The following is a 26,064-nucleotide window of genomic DNA, read 5'->3' as shown; positions in this document are numbered from 1 at the left end:
TTTTATTATAAATATATAGTTTCACTTACGAAACTATATGTTTATAATAAAATAGTAACGAGAGGTAATCTACATTTCAACAAAGATAAAACCACTAGTTTTTGCCAATGAGGATTCACATATAAAACATCAATAATTCCCAATATTACAATTGCATAGGATTTTGTAAAAGTGATATAAAAACTGTCCATATCAATTAAATTATCATCTTCTCCATTGCCAGTCGTAAAGCTTAGTAATGAATCAAACTCAACAGAGTAAAACGACAGCGTTTTGGGCACGTTGTTGCATTTAAAAGTCATGAGACAATCTCGTGTTATCACTTGTAATTCATAAGCCTCAAAACGACATTTGTTTGAAGTCGTTTTGGCCATCATTTAAGCAGTACGCGTGACGAACATGTGAGCAGTTCTTAACCAGGTTCGTTAAAGCCGTTATCCACGTGTCGTCAATCTGCTCAATCTGGGTTTGCTGGTTTGTTACTGATGCAGCTATAAAGCTGGCTAACTAAGCAGATTGGGGTCATCAATGGGAACAAAATAGAGAGAGATTGAAGAGGGAGAGAGGTTATAGCTTATTCTCTGAAATCTCTATTATTAGCTTTGTCAAAAGATTCTTCTTTGATCATCAATAAAATCTCACCAGAAAGCTTCTCTCGTGGTGTAGGTTGTGCCATCCTAGGTACAACTGAACCGTGTAAAATCTGTATTTTTTTTCTTTGCTATGTTTGTTTCAATTATAGGTTTATATTCATTAAACTTGTTTCTTGACTCTGATTAATTGTTCTTGCTAAAGAGTTGATTGTTTCAGGCCGGATTCAATCGCAAGTTGTGCAACTTGTGTTGATCTGTTCAAGATCCAGTGCAGTGTTTGATCTTTCTAATTTAATAAGAATGGTTGTGTGTGACTTTATAAAATTGGGCTGCCATTAGATTATGACTTTAAAAAAAAATTTGTAAGATAAAACATATTCTTGAAAATTTTGATAGAGGCGTGTTCGGGGATCGGATTTTGCTGATTGGACATCAGTCCATATTCGATCCACGATTTTGCGGATAATAAATTTTCAATCCAATCTAATCCATGGATTGATGAAATTCAATCCAAATCAAATTCATACGACTGCAAATCGAATGTGGATTTAACCCAATTCATATCTAATCCACCATTTTGTAGATTAAAATTTTTTAATTTTGTCCAATCCACGAACTATTTAAATAAAAAAAATTTGATATAAAAATAATTTTACTACTGATCAAATTCAAAATTAAATAAATTAATTGTTTAAATAAAGCTAGAATAATACATTGAAAGTTTCAAAATATAACATGCTGAAAAGAAAAATCTCATAAATTTGTTTATATGAATGAATGAAAATTAACTAAAATTATGAATTTAAATCTACACAAAATTTCAGATTTGAGAGCTTAGATGATCTGTTAAAATGTCTACCTCCAATTTATATTTAGTATTTTAACTTGAACAAAATAGATATAATTCAAATAAATAACAAATAAAAATATCTTATTTACCCTTACTTGCTATCCCATCAAATGTTATCAAGCTTCATTAAATATATTCTTCTCAACTCTCAAATAAAAATATATACTTGGCTGCTGTCGCAATTGCTCTCCAAGTTATGCCTGTGATTTTTCCTTTAACATCAATTCATCCAAGTTATCTGCATTATGAATCAGCAATTTTAATTTCTGATAATTTTGAAGCAAGTTATGTGTGTCATTATAATATGGATTCTAATTAATATTTGTATTTACGTCGAACTTGAGGAGAATACCTGCTGTAAGTTGAACAACTCTGTTTCTAAATTGCCTAAAAAGCACTACCACATATCATGGTTAGCAAAAATTTCTTTTATGAACTGAATGTGTGCTGTTGTTTATATATATACATACGAAAACAATTGCAGTTGTATCTTCTTCTAAAATCCCTCTTTAAAGTGCTTGATAAGGAAGTGACATTATGTGCCGCTCTCCTTACATGGCCACATTTTAAAGAAAATGCGGTGCCAGCAAAATCGAACTCTGACTCTCTGAGTTTAATTAAGTTGCTTGATCACAAAGTGACTAATCAAAATCCATTGGTGGAGGAGGTTGAATCAAAATTTTTCTGAGTCATGGTGGGACACTCCAATCATAAAATTGGGTTGAAATTCGTGGGAGTAAATTATGACCCCATCCATATTTGAAGAAGTATCCCAAGTAACGATGTATGGTATTCTTGAACTCACTTGCACAATTTTCATCTTCATCTTCATCTTTGATCACTTGAAGTAGTAATGACGATATGCCCAAGAAGAACGACTTATTATATGATCTTTTAATTTAAGCCCACTTCATCATTGATGAATCAAACCTGTTAACCATATACCTAAACGGCATCACCTCAAATTGTGCTATTAATGGATTGTTGTCACCTGAGTCAGTTACGTAATCGGTAACCAATTTTTTATCATCATGTCGAGGATATGAAGTATTTTCCACTGTTTTCAGGGCAATGTTCAAAGCACAGATCATAGCATAATCACGCAACACACAGTAGACAACTCCTTTCTCAATATTCTACCCCAACAAGAATATGCTTTTTTAAGTACTTTCTATGGGCTTTCTGTTCAAATTCTTCAATATCAAACGATCTTCGTCTTGCATAATCTTAATCTTCCACTTGATGACATCATGAGGTATAACCCAAGAACAATGATTTGTTGTTTAATAAATCACTTTCGACTTGAGACCACTTCATCCCCAATGGATCAAACCTGTAAACAGTATAGGCATACATCTCCCTCTCCGCGATCTTCTTCGTTTGTGATATTAATAAATTGTTGTTGTTGTTACCTGATCCTGAGTCAATTAGGTAATCATACATTAACCGGTTCTTTGCATCATCGAACGGAGGATATCGAAGTATTTTCCTGTGTTTCAGGGCAGCCTCAAGAGCACCGATCATAGCACAAGGCAAAGAACAGTAGACAACTCCTTGCACATAATCTATATCGCGATAGTAAAGAGGTTCTTCAATATCAAACAAAAAAATCGATCCAATCCATACCCGGAGTCTACAAATTTTGATGAAGGCCTTTTTGTTATATGTTCTCACTGCAAAAGTCCGATGGTAGGAGAAACCGGAGACATTGTAAATTTTGCTCCATCATTGCACTTCATTCCCAGTTCCAGAAGTCGAATAATTTTAATTGTCCTTGGGTATCCAACCGTTCTTTGATTAATTAATTAATCAACCAGAAGAGAAACCCAGTGATAGTCCTTGGGTGCTTCAAAAATCTCATGATGAGTTTGTTGATGATCGCTACGAAGACAATTCAATTAAAACGATTAAATATGCTATGTTGACTTACTCTGTACAGTCAGTTAGTTAGGGCTCTGTTTCCAGAAAACAGAGTCTAACAAGCTGACTAACGGTTTGGCAGCTATTTTCAGAGGCACTTCTGAAAGAAATTGAGAGAACGAAAGTGTGGGATTAACTCCGTATAGTCTTCTTCAATTAGTAATCCTTATTGTGGTCAATAATAAAGCCTTCAAAGCAGGTTCATTTATTTGTACTTAAGCTGGGGAAAAGCCTATGTATAGACAGCCGCAAATGAGGAAAGTTCACCTACATTCCCAGCAGCTATAGTGAAGACGACATTGATGGCATTAACTTCCCGTTCAGTCTTCTTGATCTTTGCCGAGTCAATTGGTAGCAGCAACTGTAACTGTTCAATGCATAGACTATGATCCCGTCTTTTGGTGTAGCATCCCCGTGATTGATGCATTGTGTTTTTGAATTCACTTGCATAATCTGCCACCTGAAGGAGTAACAACGTCGTAAAACTCAAGAACAAGGATTTGTTATTTAAACTTTCCACTTCAATCCACTTCATCTCTTAATGGATCAAATTCACTTGAAAACAATATGCCTCTCCGAAATCATCTCATATTGAGCTATGGTCACATTGTTTTCTCATGATTCAATTAATTCACCTTACAAATAGGAATATTTGTAAACCACCTAGCTAGTTCACCCCCTAATCTCTAAATTTGTATTTTTGCTACTTGATTATTTAGTTTGAAAAACCAAACCTCATCTTGGCACTGCAGATTAATTGATGTATGAAAAATCATAGAAAATTACAAAGAACAAGAACTAATTTCAAGGATTATAGTGTTTGTTGCTGACTAAATCAATTTCTATAAAATAAGCTGATTGCTGAACAAAAATTAATTGTGGATGCTAGTAATAAGTAGCCAAAAGCTGCTTATCATCTGTCGTTTTAGAGTGATTATAGATGGTAGTGTCAATTTAACATGTAGAAATATGCAAACATTAGTAGCTTAAAGTATCATATAAGTTAGATCTCAGTAGATTGCAGCACTATCTCACGGTGTGCAACTATGTATTTCAAGTTGGGGAATTGTGGATCTGGCAACTGTTGCCACATGCAGATTCCTGTTAGAACTAGCAACCTAAAGATATTCTAGAATGGTTCTAATATTCTTTTATCTAAAGATAGTTCTTCTAGACAATGATTCATACTTGATAAGTCAATATATCTGCTGCAACAAACCCTCATATATAAAATTCATTTGGAGTCTAGAGCATTTATCATAAGGTTACAACATAACGTTTACAATATGCTGGTTTATTGTGAAATTTCAAAAAAGAGATGGAGAAATAGTTTTCTTCTTAAGTTTTTGCCAAATGTATTGATAAGGTTAGGAGTTGGTATACATACAGCTGTTGTATGCATAAAGCAGGCGGTGTGACACTGTGGATCAATATGAATGGTTATTTGTGACTTTATTAAGCCAGTCAAACGGCTATATTTATGGCAAGATATTTGAACAATTTTTTTGTATTAATAGAATGTTTGACAGTAAATGGAAGTCGAAGGGAATCAGGGTGTGCATCATTTTCACTTCTTATAGCACTAGCTTACGGTAACTATTTGCAAGTTTAAGGCTGCAATCAATGAGCAGATCAAGTGGCTTCAGTCTATAGTATGTTGCTATCTCTTTGAATTTTTTTTTCTATATCATTTTATCTTCTTTTTGTCTTTACATCAATTAAGTTGTTTCTTCTCTTTCTGGGTTTGTGTTATAGTGTGGAATTCATTGTGCTTTATGTACCACACCATGTATGCATATAATGCTTAGGACAATTTTGCTCACAGGAGCCCTGCCTAGCAATTACTTAGGACTCATATTTTTCCTAACTTTGTCACTACTTTGATTGCATCGAGGGATGAATAATGTCATAATCAGAATTTTCGAGGGGGAATTAGGGAGTATTGGCCCCTTTAGAGTTTGAAAAACTAGAGAACGGAGACTCCTTGTATTGTATGGTACCATGGTATGCTTTGTATGCATTTCTTCATGAGAAAGTGCTGGATTATTTGGGGCCAAAATCAGAAAATTTTCTACTCACAAGCCATGCTCTGCTCTTGATGAATATTAGGCGGCAGTTTAAAGTATGGATTCTCAAAACCAATTGTGTTGATGATATATGGGCGTGTTTGACATTTTTTTTTAATAATTTTAGTAGTCCCTTGAGAAATTCTTCTATCAATAAAAACAATTTGTCCAAAAATAGTTTTTCTACTCAACTGCCATACTCTGTTCTTGATGAACATTAGCTTGCAGTTCAAAATAGGGATCCTCAAATCAAAATGGTAAAATTTTTTCATAAGTGATTCTTTAACTAAACATCTGACATTAGATTTCATTTCTTGTGTCAATGATATATGGGTATGAGTGATATACAGGGAACAATTGTAGTAGTACCAGAAGAGAACACAAAATATAGTCAACCATAAAAAATAAAAGTCAATTTTGTATTCATTTTTTATTTTATTCTATATTACTCGAATTTTATAAAACTAGTGGGTTTATTGTGACTAATCTTATTTATCCCTGTGAAATAACTAATAATACTCTCGTAACGTCGTAACGTAACTACCACGTCAAACAAACACGTACCCTCAGCCGTGAACTACATCCGCATAACTGCTACATATATAGAACAGTACAAAGCGGCGCAGTTAAAGCAAGCGATTAAGAAGTGATTTAAGCTGATGCAAGCGTAAAGTATAAGAAGAATAAATGGAGCTTTCTTGTAAGTTACTGTATTCCAAAGCTTCTGGGCCGTACCATTTGCCTTTTGAATTTGGTCAACAAAAGTCTAACATGCTCTGTTCAAACTTATAATTTTCTACAATTACCTTACCCGACAATACAATCCAAGTAGCTGGCAGCCACGCCGCACTCTTCCACTATCATCTTCTCCTTTCAAACTTATAATTTTCTTTTTTCTTTTTTATTTTCACATTTTGTCAACAATAATATGCCTTTTTATTTTCTTGATCACACTTTTTTTTTTCCCCAACTTCCATGAGCTGAGCCGTCGCCGCTTTTTGAAAGAAACAGTATGGAAGCTATCAAGAAACAGGCAATCAAGCTCCGAGAACAAGTCGCCAAGCAGCACCAAGTGCGTTTCTTTCTTTTTTAAAATTATATTTAGACTTTTAATTAGTGAAATTTCTCGATTTTATTTATTTTTTTCATTAGTTTTTTATGATTTGTACAGGCAGTTGATGAAGCTGAAATTGAGTGTCACCAACAACTTCAAAATCTATACAATTCCACCAGGGCAGCTAAGGCACCATCCTCCTTTAGACTGCTACATATATAGAACTGTATTCTCTAGACTGAAGTTGCAAGTATTTACCAAACGGAGCTTAATGTATGTTGAATAATTATGATGGTTTCTATGGTTTTATCTGAACAATAATTTGGAATATATGCTCTGTAGCGCAGCATTTTCAGAGGAATATTGTTCGTGGCATTGAAGGGCTTGTTGCAGTAAGCTTGAAACAAATGGAAATAGGTTGTTTGTTTGCTCTTGCATTCGTTATAATATTTGATTTTTTTTTTCTTGACTAGTTCTTGTGCACAATATTTTTGTATTCAAATATTGTAGCGAGAAAGTTGGCTGAAGATTGTTGCAAGTATGGAGCGGAGAATCAAAGTGACAATTCTTGCGTTGCAAGAGCTGCTCTTCAATTTGGCACTTCACATGATTTGATGGAAAATGAGAGGGAAACTTTGCTTGGGATTCTTGGTGATCAGGTTAGTTCATCCCTAACTAGAAAATAATTCAAATATAGAAAATTATATGTAAATTACTACTGAAACTATTATCTTCTCATAAGGAAACTTAGTTCTAAGATATTGAATAAAAGAATTTTAACGTTACAACTCTGAAATATTTAATGTTTTATATTAAAATCATTGCTAGTGACATCCATGACTTAATAATTTTATGGGTTCAAATGTTGAAGAGACCTTGTGACTTCTTACATCACTAGCAAAGACTAGCGTGTGACAAGTTATTGGCCGTGAGTTCTCTCAATTGACTCCAAGCATTTTCGATAAAGACACTTGCATCTATAGTAAAATCAAATCCATGAGACTGAAGGATGCATGTGGAAGTCTTACAGCCCTAATTTAGATATTTTCATAGGTTTATTTCTATTTTAACCTTAAATACAGAAGAGAAGAACACTAACCTAATGCCAATCATCCTAAGACCCAAAATTGCATAAATTATCCTTATATATGTCCTTGAAGTAGGCCCAAATTCCATGATTATGTTGGAGGAACTTTTTAATTGAGGTTTCGCTCTTTCTTTTCATTTTTCTAACTATGTTACAGGTTTTTGGACATGTAGGTATCTGAGCCACTACGGGCGTTAATCAACGGAGCACCTTTGGAAGATGCTCGACACCTGACTCATCGTTATGACAAACTTCGACATGAAGTTGAAGCCCAGGTAAGCTTTGAGTTAACATATGCATGTATAAGGCAAGATTAGAATTATGTTAGATTTATATTGAATATTTTCACCAGGCAGCTGAAGTATTTAGGCGCCGATCAAAGATTAGGGAATCTGATATATCAGCAGAGAGTGCTGTGAAGCTTCGAAATGCAGAAGCAAGATTGACCGAGCTTAAATCTACAATAATGGCTCTTGGTAGAGAAGCGACAACTGCCATGCTGTCAGTTGAATCACAGCAGCAACAGATGACATATCAAAGACTTTTTGCTATGGTATATAAGTTAATACTTCCTTGTGTGTGCCTATGCATGTGTTGATATTCTGCCTCTTATCTTCATGTTATTGTCAACTTTTAGTACTATCATACTGATTTCTGTTGTCTTGTAATAACATGATGCATGTCCAGCAAAAGTCAAGTCACATGTTATTTTTTATTTAAGCCAAAGTTGCATTTGTCCTTTTTCCGGCCACTTCATGATTGCATGTTGGTCCAAGTGTCATTTGTTTGAGCTGCTACTTTGGCTTAATTAAAAGACTACACGTGGTTTGTCTTTCGTTGGATGCATCATATTTTAACACTCTTCCTTATGCATATTCCAATCAAGTCTCGTAGAAGCTAAAATCTTCACGCCCAAAGTTGATCGACGTAGCTTTTAAATAAATTAAAATATGCAAATGCTAAAATATAGGAAATATTAACATTGTAATTAGAAACTTTTTAATATGTCCTCTATTTTAATGTTTGCATAATTTATTGAATAATTTTTCAATGTTGAATTAAGTCAACACTTGTTCGAAATGTTACAATAACGAAATTCACAAATTAAACTGCAACCCAAATAAATCAGGGGAGTGATTAATTAAAACTTATCCTGCAAATGTAATATGTTTACATCCCTTGATCAATACAAGGACAATCACTTTGGTTTGAGTGGCTTTCTTCCGCTTTTAAAAGCCTATCTTTCCAACAATGTTGAATTAAGTCAACACTTGTTCGAAATGTTACAATAACGAATGGTAGTTCTAAACAATATGATTGGGGTTTAAACTGTGCTTCTTGTCAAGATTTATGTCAAGTGTATTTCTTTCTTTACTTTCTCCTTTAGCTAGTGGTTTTATTGCCGTTTTCCTGGTCTCGGGCCTTTGCAGGTAGATGCTGAGAAAACATATCATCAACACGTTATTGCTATTTTAGAGAAGTTGTATGCGGAGGTTTGGGACTATGCATTTTAACTTGCTTGTCTGCATCTATCTATTCCTTGGAGCGTTCTCTTCTTGTTTACTGCTGATAATATTGCATTTATCATTTTCGTCTCACTTACGCAAAAGAATAATTGTGACTTTTTATTTTCTTCCAACCCTTACTACTTGCATTAGATGATCCTAGAGGAGCAATCAAATGAGTCCTCCTCGCAACATGTGACTTTGGAAATGGATGTAAATGCCTCATGTGTGACGTCTACTTTATAGCAAACGGAGCTGATTCAAACGCATATTAATCAGAATGACGTCTACTTTATAGCAAAAGTAAGGCTTCTGCTCTCTTGCATAGGTGAAAGTCCCTCTATTGCCCTCCTCCTGAAAAATCTTAAGAAATAACATGCGCACAAAAATGAATGCTGTCTTTTAAGATTTATTTTTTTTAAAAGAAACTTGTTGTATTTTACCATGAAAGTTGTTAATTTACTGAATTACAAACTCATCAATTAATTTGATGTTGCACAGTCTTTTGCTTAACATATTGCATTCTTATTTTAATTTTGGAGCAATAAATTTTTTTCTACCATCACTACCATCTGGTCAAGTATTTGTATCATTGCACAACATCTACGGAAGTAGTGATTAGTCTTGAAAGTGGAAGATGTCTGTCTGTATCCTTTCATCCCAAATAAATTGTCATATGATCGTAGGACAAATTGTAATTATATTTTAAAATTTATTAGTTAACACCTTGAAAATTCTTTTCCTCCAAATAAAATTGCTCTAAAAGTGTCCAAATGTTGTGTTGAGGAAGTCATTCTTAGGAAACTTTGTTTAGGAGAACAGGACTTTTGAGCATGAGGTTTAGCAAACACTAATGAATTAAAAAAGAAATAGTTGTCGGATGAGCTAGATAAAATGCATGAGCTAGAAGTATCATGTGTCTCTACTATCAATATCTCAGCAACATCAAAGCTGAGTTAGGCATGCCAAAGAAAGACAAACCACTGAAAGTTGTGTAGCCACTCACGATGTAGCAGGTGATGTAAAGTCTTGATATTGCTTATAGATACAAGACTGATAGCTCAACATCCCTCTTTTTGAGATTTTCTCTTAAGTTAGATGGGCCTTTTTATGATTATGTCTAAATTATGATTCTCCTTACTTGGTTTACCTAGAAAACTATGTTTATATGGATGTGACTTGGGGGCAATCTATGTATTTGATGATAAATCTGGCCGAGAAAGCTTATATTGCTAGGCAGAGGAAATTGACTGACCATAAGCTCTCATGTTAAATCCATCACTCAAAAGATGTCGGACACTTGTAATCCTCATTATCTATGACTTTCTTGTGCATAGGCCATATTTTGTGGAGAGCAGTCAAAATTTCAAATTTAAAATTTGATCCATAATTAAAATAACTATATAAAGTTATACAGAACTTATTAGACTTTGATAGCACTTGATAACCCAATCGTCATGATATCGTATAGTACATATTAAAGTCGTAGTAAAAATGGAATTTTGTTTCTAATATATCTTTGTTGGCCATGATCATAGTGGTTACAATGAATGCTGCTGCTGCTGTTGCTGCTTTTGTTATGCTTTTTTTAAGTTCTATTTATCCCATTATCTTGCAGGTTATACATCCATTTGATGATCAAGCAAATGGAGAGCTAAGTCTTTCAATTGATGATTATGTTGTGGTTCGCCAGGTACTTTCCCCTCTAAATACCAACACATAGATTTTTCTACTATGCTATTAACTTATCCTTCTAACAACTTATAATATGTGGAATTTAGAACTAATGCTTATACTTATTTGATGTTCAAAGCACATGGCATTTTGTTCTTAAAATTTTGATTGAAAAGCAATAAGTTAACAAATGATGGTTGGTTTTTTTTCTTCCTACCATATATTCCCTTTTACATTGAAGTGCAAATCAGAATATAGTAGGGTTGCTAGCTCAGTTCTAAACCACCCTGTTTACCCTTATAGACATGTGAATTTATATCTTGTTATGCTTCCATAGTTATTTTTTTATTTCAGTGATCACAACTAGTTCACTTCCTCTACGTAAAAGAATTAGTTTTCCCCTTAGGTCTTTGAATTGTCAACTTTTTTTTAATTCACCGTTTTAGTTATAACTTCTCAAGGTGGCTCCTACTGGATGGTCGGAAGGTGAATGCAAGGGCCTAGCTGGTTGGTTTCCCTCGGCATACGTAGAAAGACAAGAAAAAGCCCCAGCTAGCAAGATATCAGAAGCAAACTCCTCACCCTAATGTGATGCGACTTCTTAATGAACTCTTGCCGAGTATCTATATGTTCTTTTTCTTGTATTATATTGCTATTTTAGTTTATAGAACGATTGCGACAATTGATAAGTGGTTTGATTGCTTCTTTTAATGAAATCTTACTAAGCTCCAAGTAGTATGTGCGATCATATGCATTTTAATATTTGTATTTGTCTCCAAGTTGAGGAGAATATCTGTAGTAACAACTGTGTTTCCAAATTGCCTTAAAAAAAATACACATCATGTTTAGCAACAAATTTTTACTGTTATTTCTTCCCAGTTTTAATTTACTTTCTCCCTAACTTGAATGTTATATTAGTAGCTTGATCAGAAAGTAACTCAAATCAATCAAACTACCTTGATGCAAGAGATTGAATTTAGAATTTCTCTTTGTGAAACTTTCCAATCATAATGTTATGAAATCTGTGCGCATGAACTTGTTAATTTCTAGTTGCATTTGGAGTATGTATGATATAATCTGAATCACTTGTATAATGTTCTTCATCTTCCACTTGAAGGTAATGAAACTTCTAACTAATGAAATTTTCTAGTCTTAAAATTATGAAATATGTGGGATTGACTTAGAAATTTTTGGTAACATCTATAGAATGTATGGTATAATTTGAATTCATTAGCATAATCTTCATCTTCATTGATTTGTAAATTATGAAACTAATATATAAAAAACTAATGTTAAATCCTAATTATCTTTAGTTCTTAAAATTGTCGAGGAGATATGAAATTCTGGTGGGTGGATTTGAGAGTTTTAGCTTTGAGAATATTGCTTCATCTCTACTTTGATGTTGTTGTGCCCCTTGTTGTGGCGAGGCATTAATCTTCCTGAATTTTTTGTCAAGCTTCAACTTTATTATATATATATACCGAGGCATTAATCTTCCTGAATTTTTTGTCAAGCTTCAACTTTGTTATATATATACCTTTCTTGATTAAATGTCTGGGTCCATCGCTGGATTTGGTGTTAATGTTGCTAGTGAAGAAGATGATGATAGCACGATAATTATTGTTTTTTAAAGTAAAATAGGCGATCAAGTGCATCTAGGTGTTTCATTTCTTGTGTATGATAATAAAACTATTCTAAATATAGTTTCTAAATGAATGTTATAGAGTGGCTGGTTTTAACATTGGAGATGGTTCTCTTATTTAAGTAGGCTGCACAGTATAGGGAAGTATAAGTTATGGTGGATAGATATGGGTTTGGAAGTGTAGAGACAAATGTGAAGTGCTTGGAAGTTGGAAGCTATGTAACGCTAAATACTACTACAATTTTAATAAAAAATAAAAATAAATTTATTTCCTAAGCAAACTTGATTAGAACTTAAAGAATCGTAATTAAACTACTAATTAATTTTAATGACAAAATCTTGTTGGAATAAGATTGTCTACAACAAAATAGTAACATGAAGTTATCCACATTTCAACAAAGTAAAACCATTTACGTCGCCAATAAGAATTTACATATAAAACAATAACAATTCCGAATATCACAACTACGTACGATGTTGTAAATGTGATAAAGAAACTGTCTATGTCAATTAAATTATCATCTCGTTCATTGCCAATTGAAGCCTCCGACATAGTTGCTGGTGATCTACAAATTGGCAATGGCAATCCACAAAGAAAAGTATTTCCCTCATAGCTACTCTCATTGAAGGTTGCAAATTGTGCTGTCCATTCTGGAATTTCGCCTGATAAGTTATTGTATGCCACACTGAAAACCTCCAATGTCTTTAACTCCACAAGTTGATGAGGGATTTTCCCATTCAATTTGTTGTAGGAAAGATCCAAACTTTCGATATGCTTCAAGTTTGAAAATGTTGATGGGATCAATCCTGTCAAGTTGTTGTGTGATAGATTCAATGTTTGAATCCTTGTCAAATTTCCAATTTGAGGAGGAATATGACCGATTAGCTTGTTGCAAGAAAGATCAAGTCCTGATAGGAGGCTAAGAACTTTTCCTTGGTAAATGTACGCAATGTTCTTTATTGTGAACTCAAAAATTTCATGGATTTACTTTTCTACCGATCCCCAAGAGCCTTCGATGGAAACAAATATTTCAAATTGCTCATCAAGACTATAACTATTGCTGTAACTTTCATGAAGTGTGGTGTTATCAAAGCAAGGAGGAATAGGACCGTGAAGATTATTATTAGAAAGATCTAACAATTGCAATCGGTTCAGTTCGCACAATTGAACTGGCACTTCACCTTCAAGATTATTGTGACCTAAGATAAGGTGGCTTAACTAAGAAAGCCCATCAACCCAATTCGGAATGCTGCCATTCAAACGGTTATAGCTGAGATCTAATGTCACCAGGGAAGAGCAATGAAAGAATGTACCTCTTTTTAGCTGTCCATGTAACATATTTTTTGAAAGATGAACTTGTTCAATAGAGAGAGGATGGAAACAAGATGGTAAACTTCCAGATATGTTGTTGTCTGAAATGTCCAAAATCTGAAGCGAATCAAGCTGACAAAACTCCACTGGAATAAGGCCTTCAAGATGATTATTGGGCATTATAATATATTGTAACCATGTGAGATTACCCAACCATCGTGGAATCTTACCCGAAAGACTATTATTGTTAATATACAATCCTTCTAGTGAGGAGCATTTAGACAAACTTTGTGGGATCTCACCTACGAGTGATTGCCTTCCAATTGTAATGATCTCAAGTTTGTCAGGTTAAAGTTTCTGGAGAACATATGACCTTTTAAGTTGTTGTTTGATAATGCAAGAGCCTGCAAGTTGACGCAACCCACGGCCAAGTGCTCGGGGATTTCACCAGTCAAGTGATTGTTGGATAAGTCCAGAATTTGGAGGAATTTCATATTACCAAATGAAGAGGGAATGCTACTATCTAAAGCATTCATTGAAATGTTGAAGGATATTAAACTTGGTAAAATATCTCCAATTTCCACTGGAATGTGGCCTTGGAAGTTGTTGTTGGAGACATCCAAGAATCTTAACCATCTGTGTGAATGGATTGGCAATCGGAAAGGTCCTGTAAGAGAATCATTGACGAGATAAAGTTGTCTCAATTTTGTGTTGTTTTCCAACAACCAGTTTGGAAATTCTCCATCCATATTTACGTGTGAGAGACGAACATCCTCCAGGTCATGTTGATGGTAAAGGAATTTGGGGAATGTGACACCATCTCCATAACCGGAAGACAATGAGAGAGCTTGTAATTGGAAGTTTGGGGCGGTCAAAGAATGTGACTCAGTTATTTCAGCTTTTATTTCGTTGTTCGCAGCATCGAAAATCTTGAGTCTTGAGTGATTGAAAAGTGGTTCAAGTGAAATTGGGATCTGGAAGTGATTGTTTGAAAGCATCAGTTCTTCAATGGATGTCAAATGAACGAGGGGAGATGAGGAGATGCTTCCAGTAAGTTGATTGGAAGAAACATCTAATATTCGGAGGGATGTCATATTTGCCAAGCACCAAGGCAAGCTACCTCTCAAATCATTATTATCGATGTACAACTCTTGCAGATGCATCAACGAACAGAGGCCTGAAATTTTATTAAATTCATCAATTAATACAACATAAAAATTAATGAATGCGTATTATTCTTTTATAATAAGTGATTCGTTTGTGTAATTAAATATTTATATTATTAACCTTGATCAAGAATCCTGCTGCTGTTAGTGCCAAGAGTAGAATCTGACATTGATAAGTACTTAAGAGAAGGCATTGATTCACGGATGATTTGAAGAAAGCTGGTGTTGAGTGCAGTGCGCGCGAAAACCATGTCCAAATGGTCCAAACTCTTGAAATGAGGAAAACCTAGCAGAAACATTAAACAATAAAATAAATAAATAAAAATGTTGAACACGTAGGACAACACTGAGTGAGTTCACAATCGACACTTTTCTTTTACCTTGACCGCGTACAAGACCGTTGACTTTGCAATCAAACATCGACAAATCTTTTAACGAAGGGAATATTGACGCAATGCTTTGCAGAAGGCTTATATGGAGGGAGGAATGGTCCAATGTCAAATATTCCAAGTTGGTGAAAGTGTGCAACTCTGTTTAGATTTAGAAGGAAGGAGCAAGGAATTTAGCTTAATTAATAATACGGAAAAATTAATTAATTAATTAATTAACAGCTTATTTATAAATTTGGTCACATCTCCAACTTTTACTTACCTTGAGTAGCTGTCGCTATATTGTTAAAATTATTCAACAAAAGGTGAAGAGTGTTGAGGGATGGGAATGATCCCATTGACTGTAACAACTTGCTTCCATCTCTAATTCCAACTCCCGATAGATCAAGGCTTTTCAACTTCCTCAAACCTTTGTAACCTGTTTATTAATAATAATTAGGAAAGGATTGAAGAGAATCAAAATTCATTTTTCTAAATTTAGACCTAAACGAAATAAATTATTAATTTAATTGGGAGTCAATTCGTATTTTGTGCTTTGGGAAGCAGTATCGTTTTTCAATCACTGTAAAGATTAAAGAATTGGAATCAAATCTTTATTACAATCTGTTTTTAAAAAAAATTCTATTACGTCCTGTTTTTGAAATAATATAAAAATTCATTGTCTAAATTTAGAGCTAAACAAAATGAATGATTAAGTTAATCGGCATTCAATTCGTATTTTATGCTTTGGGAAAAGAGCAACATTGTTTTTCAATCGCTTTAAAGATTAAAGAACTAGAATCAAATCTTTATTACATTCTGTTTTTTAAATAATACAAATTCTCTGTTTCTTTATTTAATTTTTTTTTTACCTTTTTGGCCTTCCCAGATCAAATGAATTAAAATAATGTAATTAAATAACATTTTAATTGTTTACCTTGAGGAACCACAAGATTGTCGATTTCGTTCCAACTCAGGTCCAACACTTCTAAGTTATTGAAGGAATCAAATTCTGCAAACATGCCCAGACTTAAGACTTAAAAACAAAGTTAATTAATTAATTAATTTAAAGAAATTAAAACATCATGAGAATTTCATCCAAACCAAGCCAAATAGTAATTAATTAATTAATTAATTGACAAAGTAAATAAAAGTATGTTTAAATTAGCATGTAATTCCTTCAGACGAATCAAATTAAATATTAAATTATGTCAATGATACACAAATCTAGCTGGCATATATAAAATGAGAAAGCAAGGCTTAGACTTACCTCGAACATCGAATGTTCCTTTGAATCCGGTATCACGTAGATGTAATTCTCTTAACGAAGAAAAGACAGTCAGAGAAGATAAGATGCTACGGTTGAGTTTGATACCAGCTAAACCGAGAGACTTCAACTTACTCAAACCTGTAAAATAATAAACCAAATGGCAAAGAATCCAGCTTATTTGTAAAAGTTGGCATTTTTTTATGGTATTTGTAGTACCTTTTGAGACCACAAATTTGTCAATCATGTTCCATCCAATGTCTAGCTCCTCTAAATCTCTCAAAGAATCAAATTCTGTAATAAGTACAAATTGACTTGAATGTTTCAAACCTCACCACAAATTAAAAAATAATAATAATAAGTTGTGGAGGTGTTTGGTTCGCTATTAGAGTTTTTTTTTTAATCTTAAATTCAAGACATATGAAAGTACAAGATGAAATTATGAGAAACATTAAAACTTGTATTTATAAATTGCTTAAAACTTTTTTTTAAAATATTAATCATAAAAAAATTGAATTCAAAGCCTTGAATCTTATTTTAGCAGGTTAATGAAAGAGCTTGGGGAAGAGAGAAGTTTTAAATATGTACCTTTAACATCAATACTTCCTTCCAAATTATTCGCATATAATTTTAATGATCTTAATGATGAAAGACGAGTTAAAGATGATAAGATACTATTGTTGAACCAGTTATAACTTAAATTAAGCATCTTTAAATTGTTCAATCTTGATAACCTCTCTAGACCTGCAAGCAAAATTAAAAAAAAAAAAAAGATCATAGATATTGGTGTAATTTCAAAATTAATTAATCACTTCAAAAAATATGTCAAAATTGTCAACTAATGTATATGCATATAGTTGCTCAGTCTTAATATTCCACTTAAATTAGGAGAGTGAAAGTAAATTAATTAAATTAAACGAAGTACCTTCATTCTCATCACAACCGGCTATTTTGTTTAAACTAAAATCAAGTGACTCAAGTTGTTGAAAGGAAGTAAACAAAGAAGCATTCAGATACCAGCCGTACTCTCCCGAATACGTGTCAGAAAGGTCTAGCGCTGTCACTCGACCTGTGGTGTTGCTGCACTCAACCCTTTCCCACTGACAACAATCAGTAGCTCCCTCATCATCGGCCCAGTCGTAAAGATAACTACCAGTATCATCGAAGAAATGTTTAAGTCGCAAAAGAGCAAATCTCTCGTGATCCAAACATCCCTCACTCCACCCACTTTTAAATATTATTAATAACATAACAAACATTATCACCATTTTTGATTTTGAACCACCCATTCTAACTATATCTTTAACTATGAAAAAACGAACACACACTGTCTGTCTCTATATGTTATTTGCTTATAAAGCATCAAACAATTTATATACCTAACTAGATTATAGTTGACTTACTTCGTTGTTTTCTCCAAGTCTTTCATGCATTAATTTTCTTCCCTTTTTTCTTTTCCATATTTGTCTTTTTGCTATAATTTTCCACAGCAACGCGTTTTGAGCTAGAAAGAATGAATAATCGAGAGAGATTGAGATGACAAATGGATAGAAACTAAAAGTATGGGTGTTTAATAGGAGAACGATTATCCCCTTTTATTATATTTCAACCTAAAAATTTACTTTAAACATTTATAATAAATAATAATATGATATTAAAAATAATAAAAAAATATGAATAATATACATTTGTAGAAAAAAAATATTTATGTGTCTATTTTGAAAATTAGAGAGTATATGTAAATGTGATTATCAAAACAAACCATAGAAGTGTTGTTATTTTTTCCTTTTAAAAAATCCACCATTATAAAAAAGCCCAAAGCTTTTACATCTTTTAGAAGTCTTTGGGCCTTGTTTTTTTCTCTCTTTTTCTTTCATTTGCATTTTGGTCCACAAGGCCAAAAATTAAATTCCACACGTTTGGCATTTTGTAGAGATTACATTTCCATGTTTTTACTTAGAAAGTAGGTGGAGACGTGGAGTCAATGCGGTCAAGTGCTCAATTATTGTTAGTTAGCAAAATAAAATTTTTGGCGAGATGAATTTGTTGTAAAAAAGTTTTTGGAAAAAATAATAATCATGGGAATTTGTCATTATGTCTTTATAACAATTTACTACTGCCAAATCCTTACAGCTTCACATCTCTGGTTCAATTATCACCAGAAAGGCACAAGTACGTCCATCTGTAAGTCAATCGATAGAGATCAAATTTCAAGCCATGAACTTGTATTGTCAGCAAACATCTAATCACTTTAGATATTTGTATTGTTTAATTAATTAATGATCACTCTGAAATTACAGAGGTTGGCTAAATTCCCCTAAAATTAATTAATTTTACAGAAAGAGAATTATTAGACAGATCAAGCGTGTCTAGCTTTTGTATTATTTTCTAACAATCAATTTAGAAACTCTTCACTCAAGTTAATGTGTGAGAGATGAACATACTCCTAGTGATGTTGATGGAAGAGGAATTTGGAAAATGTATGAGATATATAGAAGTTATATAATTAGAATTTTGAGGGGCCAAAGATTGTGACTCGATTTTTGCATATATTTGATTATTTCCACACTTGATTAGTTTTGAATGCTCAAATGATAATGAGATTTGGAAGTCATAGTTTGGAAATATGAGATCTTCAATTGATATTAGATAAATGCGAGTAGATGAGGAGATATTTCCAGTAAGTTGACGGAGAGATGTCATATTTTCCAAGCACCAAAGACAATTTATTGCACCCGGAATATAATTATGGTCAATAAAAGAAAAAAAAAACTATTGCAGATGCATCAACTGATTGGGAAAAAATAATTCATCCTTTAGCTAATAACAATTAATGAATGCATAAAAACTTATATCTTTTAACATAAACATTAAATATTAATTTTATTAATAGTTGCAACCTTAGGCATGCATAATTTGGTCATGAAAACAATAAATCTATCCGTTCTTAAAGTCTATTAACTATAACAAGAAATCAATTAATATAATTTTTATAAGAGGAGAAGAGAGACTAAGTACCCTTCATCAAGAAAGGTACCATTAAGTCTAGAATATGATAGTCAATGGCGGAAAAATTAACATGCACGTAATTTATGATCAAATATTCTAAATCCTTGAAAAATTTAATAAGTCGTTTCAGTAAAATATGGATTACCTTCCACACATTTTAAAAATCTTATTATTTTTTTCCTTTTTCGTTAAATTATGTTTTGGTCCACACGGCCGAAAATTAAATTTCACGCGTTTTGCATTTGGTGGAATTCTATGTATTATTTTTTTATTTTACAAAACTTTAGTTGGCGGAGTCAACAGGGCTAGAAATTCATTGGTGCTTACCGGAGTCCACACGTTGTAATGTTTGTTTACTGTCAATTTCATTGTTGGTCATGTCCAACACGCTCAAGAATCCAATTCTGCATAAACACATAAAATTAAAGACTTAAAACAGAGTTTAAGTAATTAATAATTTAACTTGAAACAAATTAAATAGGAGAATTTAATTATTGAATTCCACATTGTGCTATTGAAGATAAAAGAATTATTGTCACCTCAGGCAATTAGATAATCACTACAAATTAGCAGCTATGGACAGCAACTCGCAATTATATAATTTGTAGTTACGAAATATTAAGCACTAAAATCAAAGCGTAGCTGTTTTTTTAAAGGAAAAGACATTTATTGAGTGCACTTGATTTTAACTCAGTTAAATATCATGAAAATTAGTAGATTGATTTATATAAAACATAATGGTTTTAAACCATATGTTAATTGAATAAGATTGTCTACAATAAAATATCATCCATATTTTAACAAGATAAAACCACCAATGACACCAATAATAGTTCACTTTTAGATCACTAATGCTTCCTAACATTACAATTACATAAGATGATTTAAAAGTGATATGGAAACTGTCCATATCAATTAAATTATCATCTTTTTCAGTGCTACTTGAATCTTCCGGCACAGTTGCCGGTGATAAATTATCATCAAAATATTCTTAAATCTGGGGGCTTGCAATAGTAGACCAGCATCTCTCAGAATGTATTTTATTTCTGAAATCAACACCCAAGAACAACGATTTGTCATTTAATAAACTATTATTATCAACATTAGACCACGTCGTATCTGATCCTGGAAAGGTACTCGGACTGTGCATTGTTAATAAACTGTTATTATTGCCAGCCGATCTTGATCCTGAGTCAATTAGGTAATCCGAATTAGTCCACCCGTTTTCATTCATTGGAGGGTATGTTAATCTTTTCCATTGTTTCATGGCAACCTTGAAATCGCAAGTCGCACCATAACCCAAAGAGCAGTGGACATATTCAATATCGCTGCAGTAAACATCTCCATCCCCACGCGAAGGGTGATTTCCTGTGTGGGTTGTGATTTCAAATTCTTCAATATCAAGATCATATTTACCCAATTTCAATATTTGTTAACGATTATTGTATTTAGTTTTTACTCGATTAAAACTCATAATTGATCAATCAAGATCATTCGGTTAAATTTAAACACTTTCATGATGTAACAAAATGCCTAATAATATGTTAACACCATAAAATCTACCTTGATAGGGTTCTTGCCAGTGATCATCCTATTCCTTCAAGACAAATCACAAAGGCCACATTCAAGGAAGAAAACTTCCCTCTTTCAGCATATCACATCTGGTTAATTCTTCAATTTCCTGTACTAGAGCAGGGAAAAAGCGTATGCATAAACAGCTTCAAATGAGGAAACTTCAACTATGGAGGCTAAAATGATGAAGAAATCGGTGGCATTCGCTCCGTGATCTTTCTTTCCGAACTCTGCAAGATTGGCAACAACTTTGTTCAAACAAACACTCATCTTTCGCTTCTCATAAAACCTTCAGAACTTCAGCCATCTCAGTACATCCTGTAATATTTAACGTAGCTGAAGCCTCTTTTCCTAATGAAGTTATGCTCAGACCTAATTGCCCTGACCCAATTGCCCTGACAGCATTATAATGACTGGCATGCAGCGCCATTAACTTTTCAGTGTAGCTCTTGCTAGAAAGCTTTAGATTAATGATGACAAGTAATGTTGCACCCTTTTCATCAAGACAGGAGCAGGTTTTTGCAGATTAACAACCAGCCACTCATAATCTGACAAAGTAGCTTCAGATAATGGCTCCAAAAACTCACATCTGGCCAGAATTTCAGCCGGGAGTACTCCAGCAATTAAGTTAGTATCCAGACTTGGTTTACCCTCCAGAAGTTCTTCAGGCAACTTAACCAGAGTACTTTCAAGGGCAGAGGGAGATGCACCCGGGATAACCTCTTGCTTGCAAGGCAAAAATCTCGCTGTTTGCAAGCAGAATTCTATTCATTGATGGATTAATGGAGATGGACCTCTGACTCGCCCTCCAATTTGTTTTGTTTCAAGTCTTGAGGCAGCAGGGATTGCCTATAAAGAGAATACGAACTTATTAGCCACATTATCGTGTTTACTGATCGCTAATATGAAGGAGATAACAATGTGAATATCGAAGTAGAATGGCAGGCAGCTAGCACCAGACTTGGGAACAACAACAGCAACATTAGACATATGTTTGACAGTAGGAAGAACATCACTAATCCACCCAACAGCAACCCATACATCTCCAATTGCAAATGCCTTCAGATAGTGTGTACTGTCAAACAGTCGAACCTATGTAAAACCCAATAAATGCAGATATTGTAATATTGTTACCGGTATCGACAAAGATATTAGCATTTAAAACAAATTATTGTAGAAGATAAACAATGGGGAGGAGCATGGGCATTCTACATATTGTTAGACATCTTGAAGCCCCCATAATAGGATTGATCAAATGTTAGGTAACCTAAAAGATGCGACAACTATCTTTCATATTACATGTGCCCTTAACTCAAACCGGGCAAAGTATACAATTTCAATAACTAGAACTTGTAGATGATTCTACTAGAATACTATGCACAGTAGATTTATAATATTCATAAATCAAAACCTATCATCGTTCACCTGAAAGGCTCCTGAGTTGCACAAACCAATTTCACTACGCCATACCAAAACTTTGTCGAACTTTCCTGGATCCACATGATTGCACCTACTATCCTCCTTCATTACAGCTAATAACCACATAATTTAATTTTTTTGAAATTGGCATGCCAGACAAATTTGGTCAATTACAAACATATTTCTGCCTAAAAATGCATCCATCAAAGGACACTGATTTCTGCCTAAAATTGCATCCATCAAAGGACACTGACTTCTTGTTGTCACTTCATTTTGTTAGTCTCTATTGCTCGCGCATTCACATTAAGGAAACAAACCAAATGGAGCCAATTTACCCACACCACATTATTATGGATTTTCATTGCTTTGGGTTTTTGTTAATTTAATGAGACAGAATCTCACATCCCTTGCCATTTCTTCAGCTAAATTTAGGAGCAAAAGCCTTTATTGCATCCATCTCAGGAGAGAACACCAACATATGTATTAATATGTATGAAAAAGAAAAGACAACACTAACATATGCATTTATATGTATGAAAAGGAGAAGAAAACACTAACATATGCATTCATCTGTATGAAGAAGCAGACTTTTACAAACAAAATCAGTTGTCAGGCAATAACATGCAATGAGCAGATATCATTTCTGTAAGAGTACCTGGTTTGCCAGTAATGCCAGATTCTGCTGAACAGCAATCTTCCCACCAGCAACTTGCGAATCAATATCATTTGAATTGTATGATGCTACCCTATACTTCAAAACTGAACCAATAACCTCTCGGGGAGAATTAACCATTGAAATTCTTCCTGCGAGCTCAGGCTGCCACAGATCTTTCCAGTCTTACAATGCATTTTCATTAATCATGTTATTGTGCATAGAATGCAGATCTCTCAAAACAGCATCAACAAATTTCTCATTCTAATTTCCAGTGTGAACAAATTGTGCAATGACCAGAGCATCTCAAAATATATAACAACTCTGCAGCCTAATCCTTCCTGTTCCAAGCAGGCACATGTTGAAAATGAGGGAAAAAAAAGAGCCATCAAATGCCCCAAAAAAACTACCATTTGGCAGTTCATTTCAGAAATTTCAGAAAACAACTTCAAACAAGATCTTACTAATTGATGTCCAAATAAACTTCGCCTCATCATTTCTACATGTCACAATGAACAACATTTAAACATCAATAAACAGGATCAAACCAGTTTTATTATGTTTTTGGAATGTACTGATAGTCTCACACTAAGATGATGAGGAACTGTAAATTATTTGACTAAAGATGTTACTTTTTATTGTTAGAGCGGTGAAATTTTTATTTTAATTATTAGAAGCAGATATCCAGTGGGGATTATATAAAGGTTGAGAGATATCTTGGTATAAAAAAGGGAAAAAAGAATGAAGATCCCCTGTCCTTATTCATTTAAATTTTGACCATTTTCGAGACAAAACTTGACTACAGAATAATAAACTACTGAACTGTTTTCTCCCCATATTCTTTATTTTGAGATATCTTCTCCAAGGTAACCCACATATCAAAGCATACTTCATACATTGGAAAAATTCTCCATCATTACAGATGATAATTTGAATTGTGAGACATGAGACACACTGTGTGTTTGTTTTAACATCAAGTTAGTGGGCTATGCTAAATGACATTGACAGTGTTCAGTGACAAAATTCTGCTCAAGATTCTGCAACTTTTTGGGTCAAACTGAACATAATTTAAAAAATAATGATCAACCTACAATAGGGGATTAGTAGTTAGACCAATTGCTCAATCCTAGCCAAGAAAAAATTAGTGCTACTGACCGTCTGTCCCATTTTGAAGTGCTCATGTCACATTGTGATGTCAGTTAGCAGGTTTCAGTGGCATTGACCAAATTTATTAATTGCATCGAGCAGGAAGTTAACTGCACTTTCCTAGAATCCTGGATGATGTCTACCATGTGGCCCTAGAAATCGGAAGTTACCTCCACCTTCATAACTCCCTAGACATTTTAATGGATATTTTAATTGGCAGTCAATAGGTTCTCACGGTTATACTATCTTAAGCTCTGATATTAACCCTGACTTACGAGCTAGCATACCCAAGGAGACAATATTTAATTTTTCTAGTTCACATCCTAGCAACTCACTTATTAAGTGCCATCACTACATGCTAAAGTGGCATAGCTTCTCATTGCTCTGAGTGTACATTTGAGTACAACGACAAAGTTTAATGAACCATTTGTAGAAGATAATATCATTGAGTTTATAGACTCTTTCAGGGATGCCATTGTTACCCGTCAATGAGATGCTTCTAAAGATATTATCATAAAAAATATTGAAGAGAAAGGCATTCTTGATTTTGTTTGATATAAAACTAAATGAGTTTAAAGAAAATTATTACCTCAATCGGAGCCAAATTATGCTTTCGAAATTTAATTTTCTTGCAGGCTATCACCGTTGTGCCCCACCTGTATGGTGCCGCCCATATTTTACCTCGAGGATCAAAGACAAAGATGTTACCTTCCATTTGTGACTTAAGCATTTGAACCAATCTTGGTCTTCAGCTCCAGCTATTGGCTCAATCAATCTATTTTTAATGGCAAAACTAAGCCATGAATCACCAACACTAACCAAATCAGCAGCCATATAAGAAGCTGACTTAGACTTAACTTTGTTAAAGGGCACAGATAAATTGTTAAAGATCCCATCAATGCTAGCACACAAATTCATCTGAAACTTCAATCTCTTTCCCTGACTTCTAAAATCCTTAACCCAAGATTGAGGCGCTGAGTTCTGAAGAGAAACGACTCTCAAACGTTTTTGATTTCCAATTCTCAAATTCTTGTTTCAACTTCTCATCCTCTTCTTGTTCGGTGTCTTGATTAAGCAATTGGTCTTGTGGGGCGACAATTGGAGTGAGAGGGAGCTTCGTGGGACAGGCCGAGCAAATACGGACTCCGAAGCCGAGAAAGAGTAGGACGGTAGCAGAAGCCAGTTGAAGAGGGAGCTTGAAATGGAGATAGAGAGGCTGTCGGTCTCTGTGAGCAGTTGGATTAATGTGGGCCCGGGAGAATCTGATGGCCTTAATTGAGCGTGGTTTAGTGGGGACATGGGGAACAGGGTTAGGGGGTTTTTTATTTAAATACCCTCAATTTACCCTTAAATGCCAAATTTGTACCCTATTACACACATATACCTTATGAAGATAGGACAAGTCAAAAATAACCTTAAAAAAACTAAGAATTCACATCTCTCTTCTCCCATTGCTTCTCTTTTTTGGGCTTCTCTCACCATTCTCTATTTTTCTTATAAGTGTACTTCCTAATGATTTATGAATTTTAGTAGTACATTATTCATTTTTTGTGCTTGCACACACACACTATTTCAATGTAGGGATTTAAGACTACATTTAAGTTATGAGTGATTGAAGAATCAGTGCAGGAAGAAGTCGGGTAAATCGAGAATTTAGTCGAGTAAGAATTAGAGATAAGTAAGTCGAGTATATGGTCGGGTAAGAAGTCGAGTAAGAATATTAAATGAATCGAGTAAGCATATTAAATAAGTCGAGTATATG

General features: G+C 33.8%; 3 protein-coding genes across 8 annotated transcripts in view; 1 reads left to right on the top strand and 2 right to left on the bottom strand.

The window, feature by feature from the left end:
- Window positions 1-9,321, top strand: part of LOC112098115 (SH3 domain-containing protein 1-like) — a 95,324-nt gene extending 86,003 nt beyond the window's left edge. Inside the window, exons 5-8 of the mRNA XM_024183731.1 lie at window positions 7,744-7,845; window positions 7,923-8,123; window positions 9,001-9,063; window positions 9,229-9,321. Coding sequence (XP_024039499.1) covers window positions 7,744-7,845; window positions 7,923-8,123; window positions 9,001-9,063; window positions 9,229-9,321 — 459 coding nt within the window. The remainder of the gene's footprint in view (window positions 1-7,743; window positions 7,846-7,922; window positions 8,124-9,000; window positions 9,064-9,228) is intronic.
- Window positions 9,322-12,716: 3,395 nt separating this feature from the next.
- LOC112098114 (LRR receptor-like serine/threonine-protein kinase ERECTA) lies at window positions 12,717-16,204 on the bottom strand. The gene is made up of 6 exons (XM_024183730.1): window positions 16,175-16,204; window positions 15,521-15,676; window positions 15,250-15,399; window positions 14,991-15,155; window positions 14,077-14,880; window positions 12,717-13,324 (listed from the first exon to the last, which is right to left on the bottom strand). The coding sequence occupies exons 2-6, from the start codon at window positions 15,594-15,596 to the stop codon at window positions 12,717-12,719; spliced, it is 1,803 nt and encodes a 600-aa protein (XP_024039498.1). The 5' UTR covers window positions 15,597-15,676; window positions 16,175-16,204.
- Window positions 16,205-20,941: 4,737 nt separating this feature from the next.
- LOC112097733 (putrescine-binding periplasmic protein-like) lies at window positions 20,942-25,236 on the bottom strand. 6 transcript variants are annotated; one of them, XM_024183127.1, is made up of 5 exons: window positions 24,892-25,236; window positions 23,621-23,659; window positions 23,160-23,342; window positions 22,042-22,177; window positions 20,942-21,934 (listed from the first exon to the last, which is right to left on the bottom strand). In XM_024183127.1, the coding sequence occupies exons 1-5, from the start codon at window positions 25,030-25,032 to the stop codon at window positions 21,909-21,911; spliced, it is 525 nt and encodes a 174-aa protein (XP_024038895.1). In that variant the 5' UTR covers window positions 25,033-25,236; the 3' UTR covers window positions 20,942-21,908. The 6 variants fall into 6 exon arrangements, with proteins under 6 accessions (XP_024038895.1, XP_024038894.1, XP_024038892.1 ...); XM_024183126.1 differs by having other exon boundaries at window positions 22,047-22,177; XM_024183124.1 differs by having other exon boundaries at window positions 20,942-22,177.
- Between the last annotated feature and the right edge of the window lie 828 nt (window positions 25,237-26,064).

Source organism: Citrus clementina, unplaced genomic scaffold, assembly GCF_000493195.1.
Source record: "Citrus clementina cultivar Clemenules unplaced genomic scaffold, Citrus_clementina_v1.0 scaffold_5, whole genome shotgun sequence".
Lineage (NCBI taxonomy): Eukaryota > Viridiplantae > Streptophyta > Magnoliopsida > Sapindales > Rutaceae > Citrus > Citrus x clementina.
The sequence above is the reverse complement of the archived record's forward strand: the minus strand, read 5'-3'. Positions and strand labels throughout refer to the sequence as shown.

Excerpts from the sequence above, each read along its gene's own strand:
- LOC112098114 (XM_024183730.1), bottom strand. The coding sequence starts at position 15,596 with ATGGGATCATTCCCATCCCTCAACACTCTTCACCTTTTGTTGAATAAT. Across the intron at positions 15,400-15,520 it reads TATAGCGACAGCTACTCAAG|AGTTGCACACTTTCACCAAC; the intron begins GTAAGTAAAAGT and ends AAATCTAAACAG. Across the intron at positions 14,881-14,990 it reads CAGCAGGATTCTTGATCAAG|GCCTCTGTTCGTTGATGCAT; the intron begins GTTAATAATATA and ends ATAAAATTTCAG.
- LOC112097733 (XM_024183124.1), bottom strand. The coding sequence starts at position 25,032 with ATGCTTAAGTCACAAATGGAAGGTAACATCTTTGTCTTTGATCCTCGA. Across the intron at positions 23,660-24,891 it reads ATAATTTGGCTCCGATTGAG|GTAGAAATGATGAGGCGAAG; the intron begins GTAATAATTTTC and ends TCATTGTGACAT. Across the intron at positions 22,178-23,159 it reads TGGCATTACTGGCAAACCAG|GTTCGACTGTTTGACAGTAC; the intron begins GTACTCTTACAG and ends GGTTTTACATAG.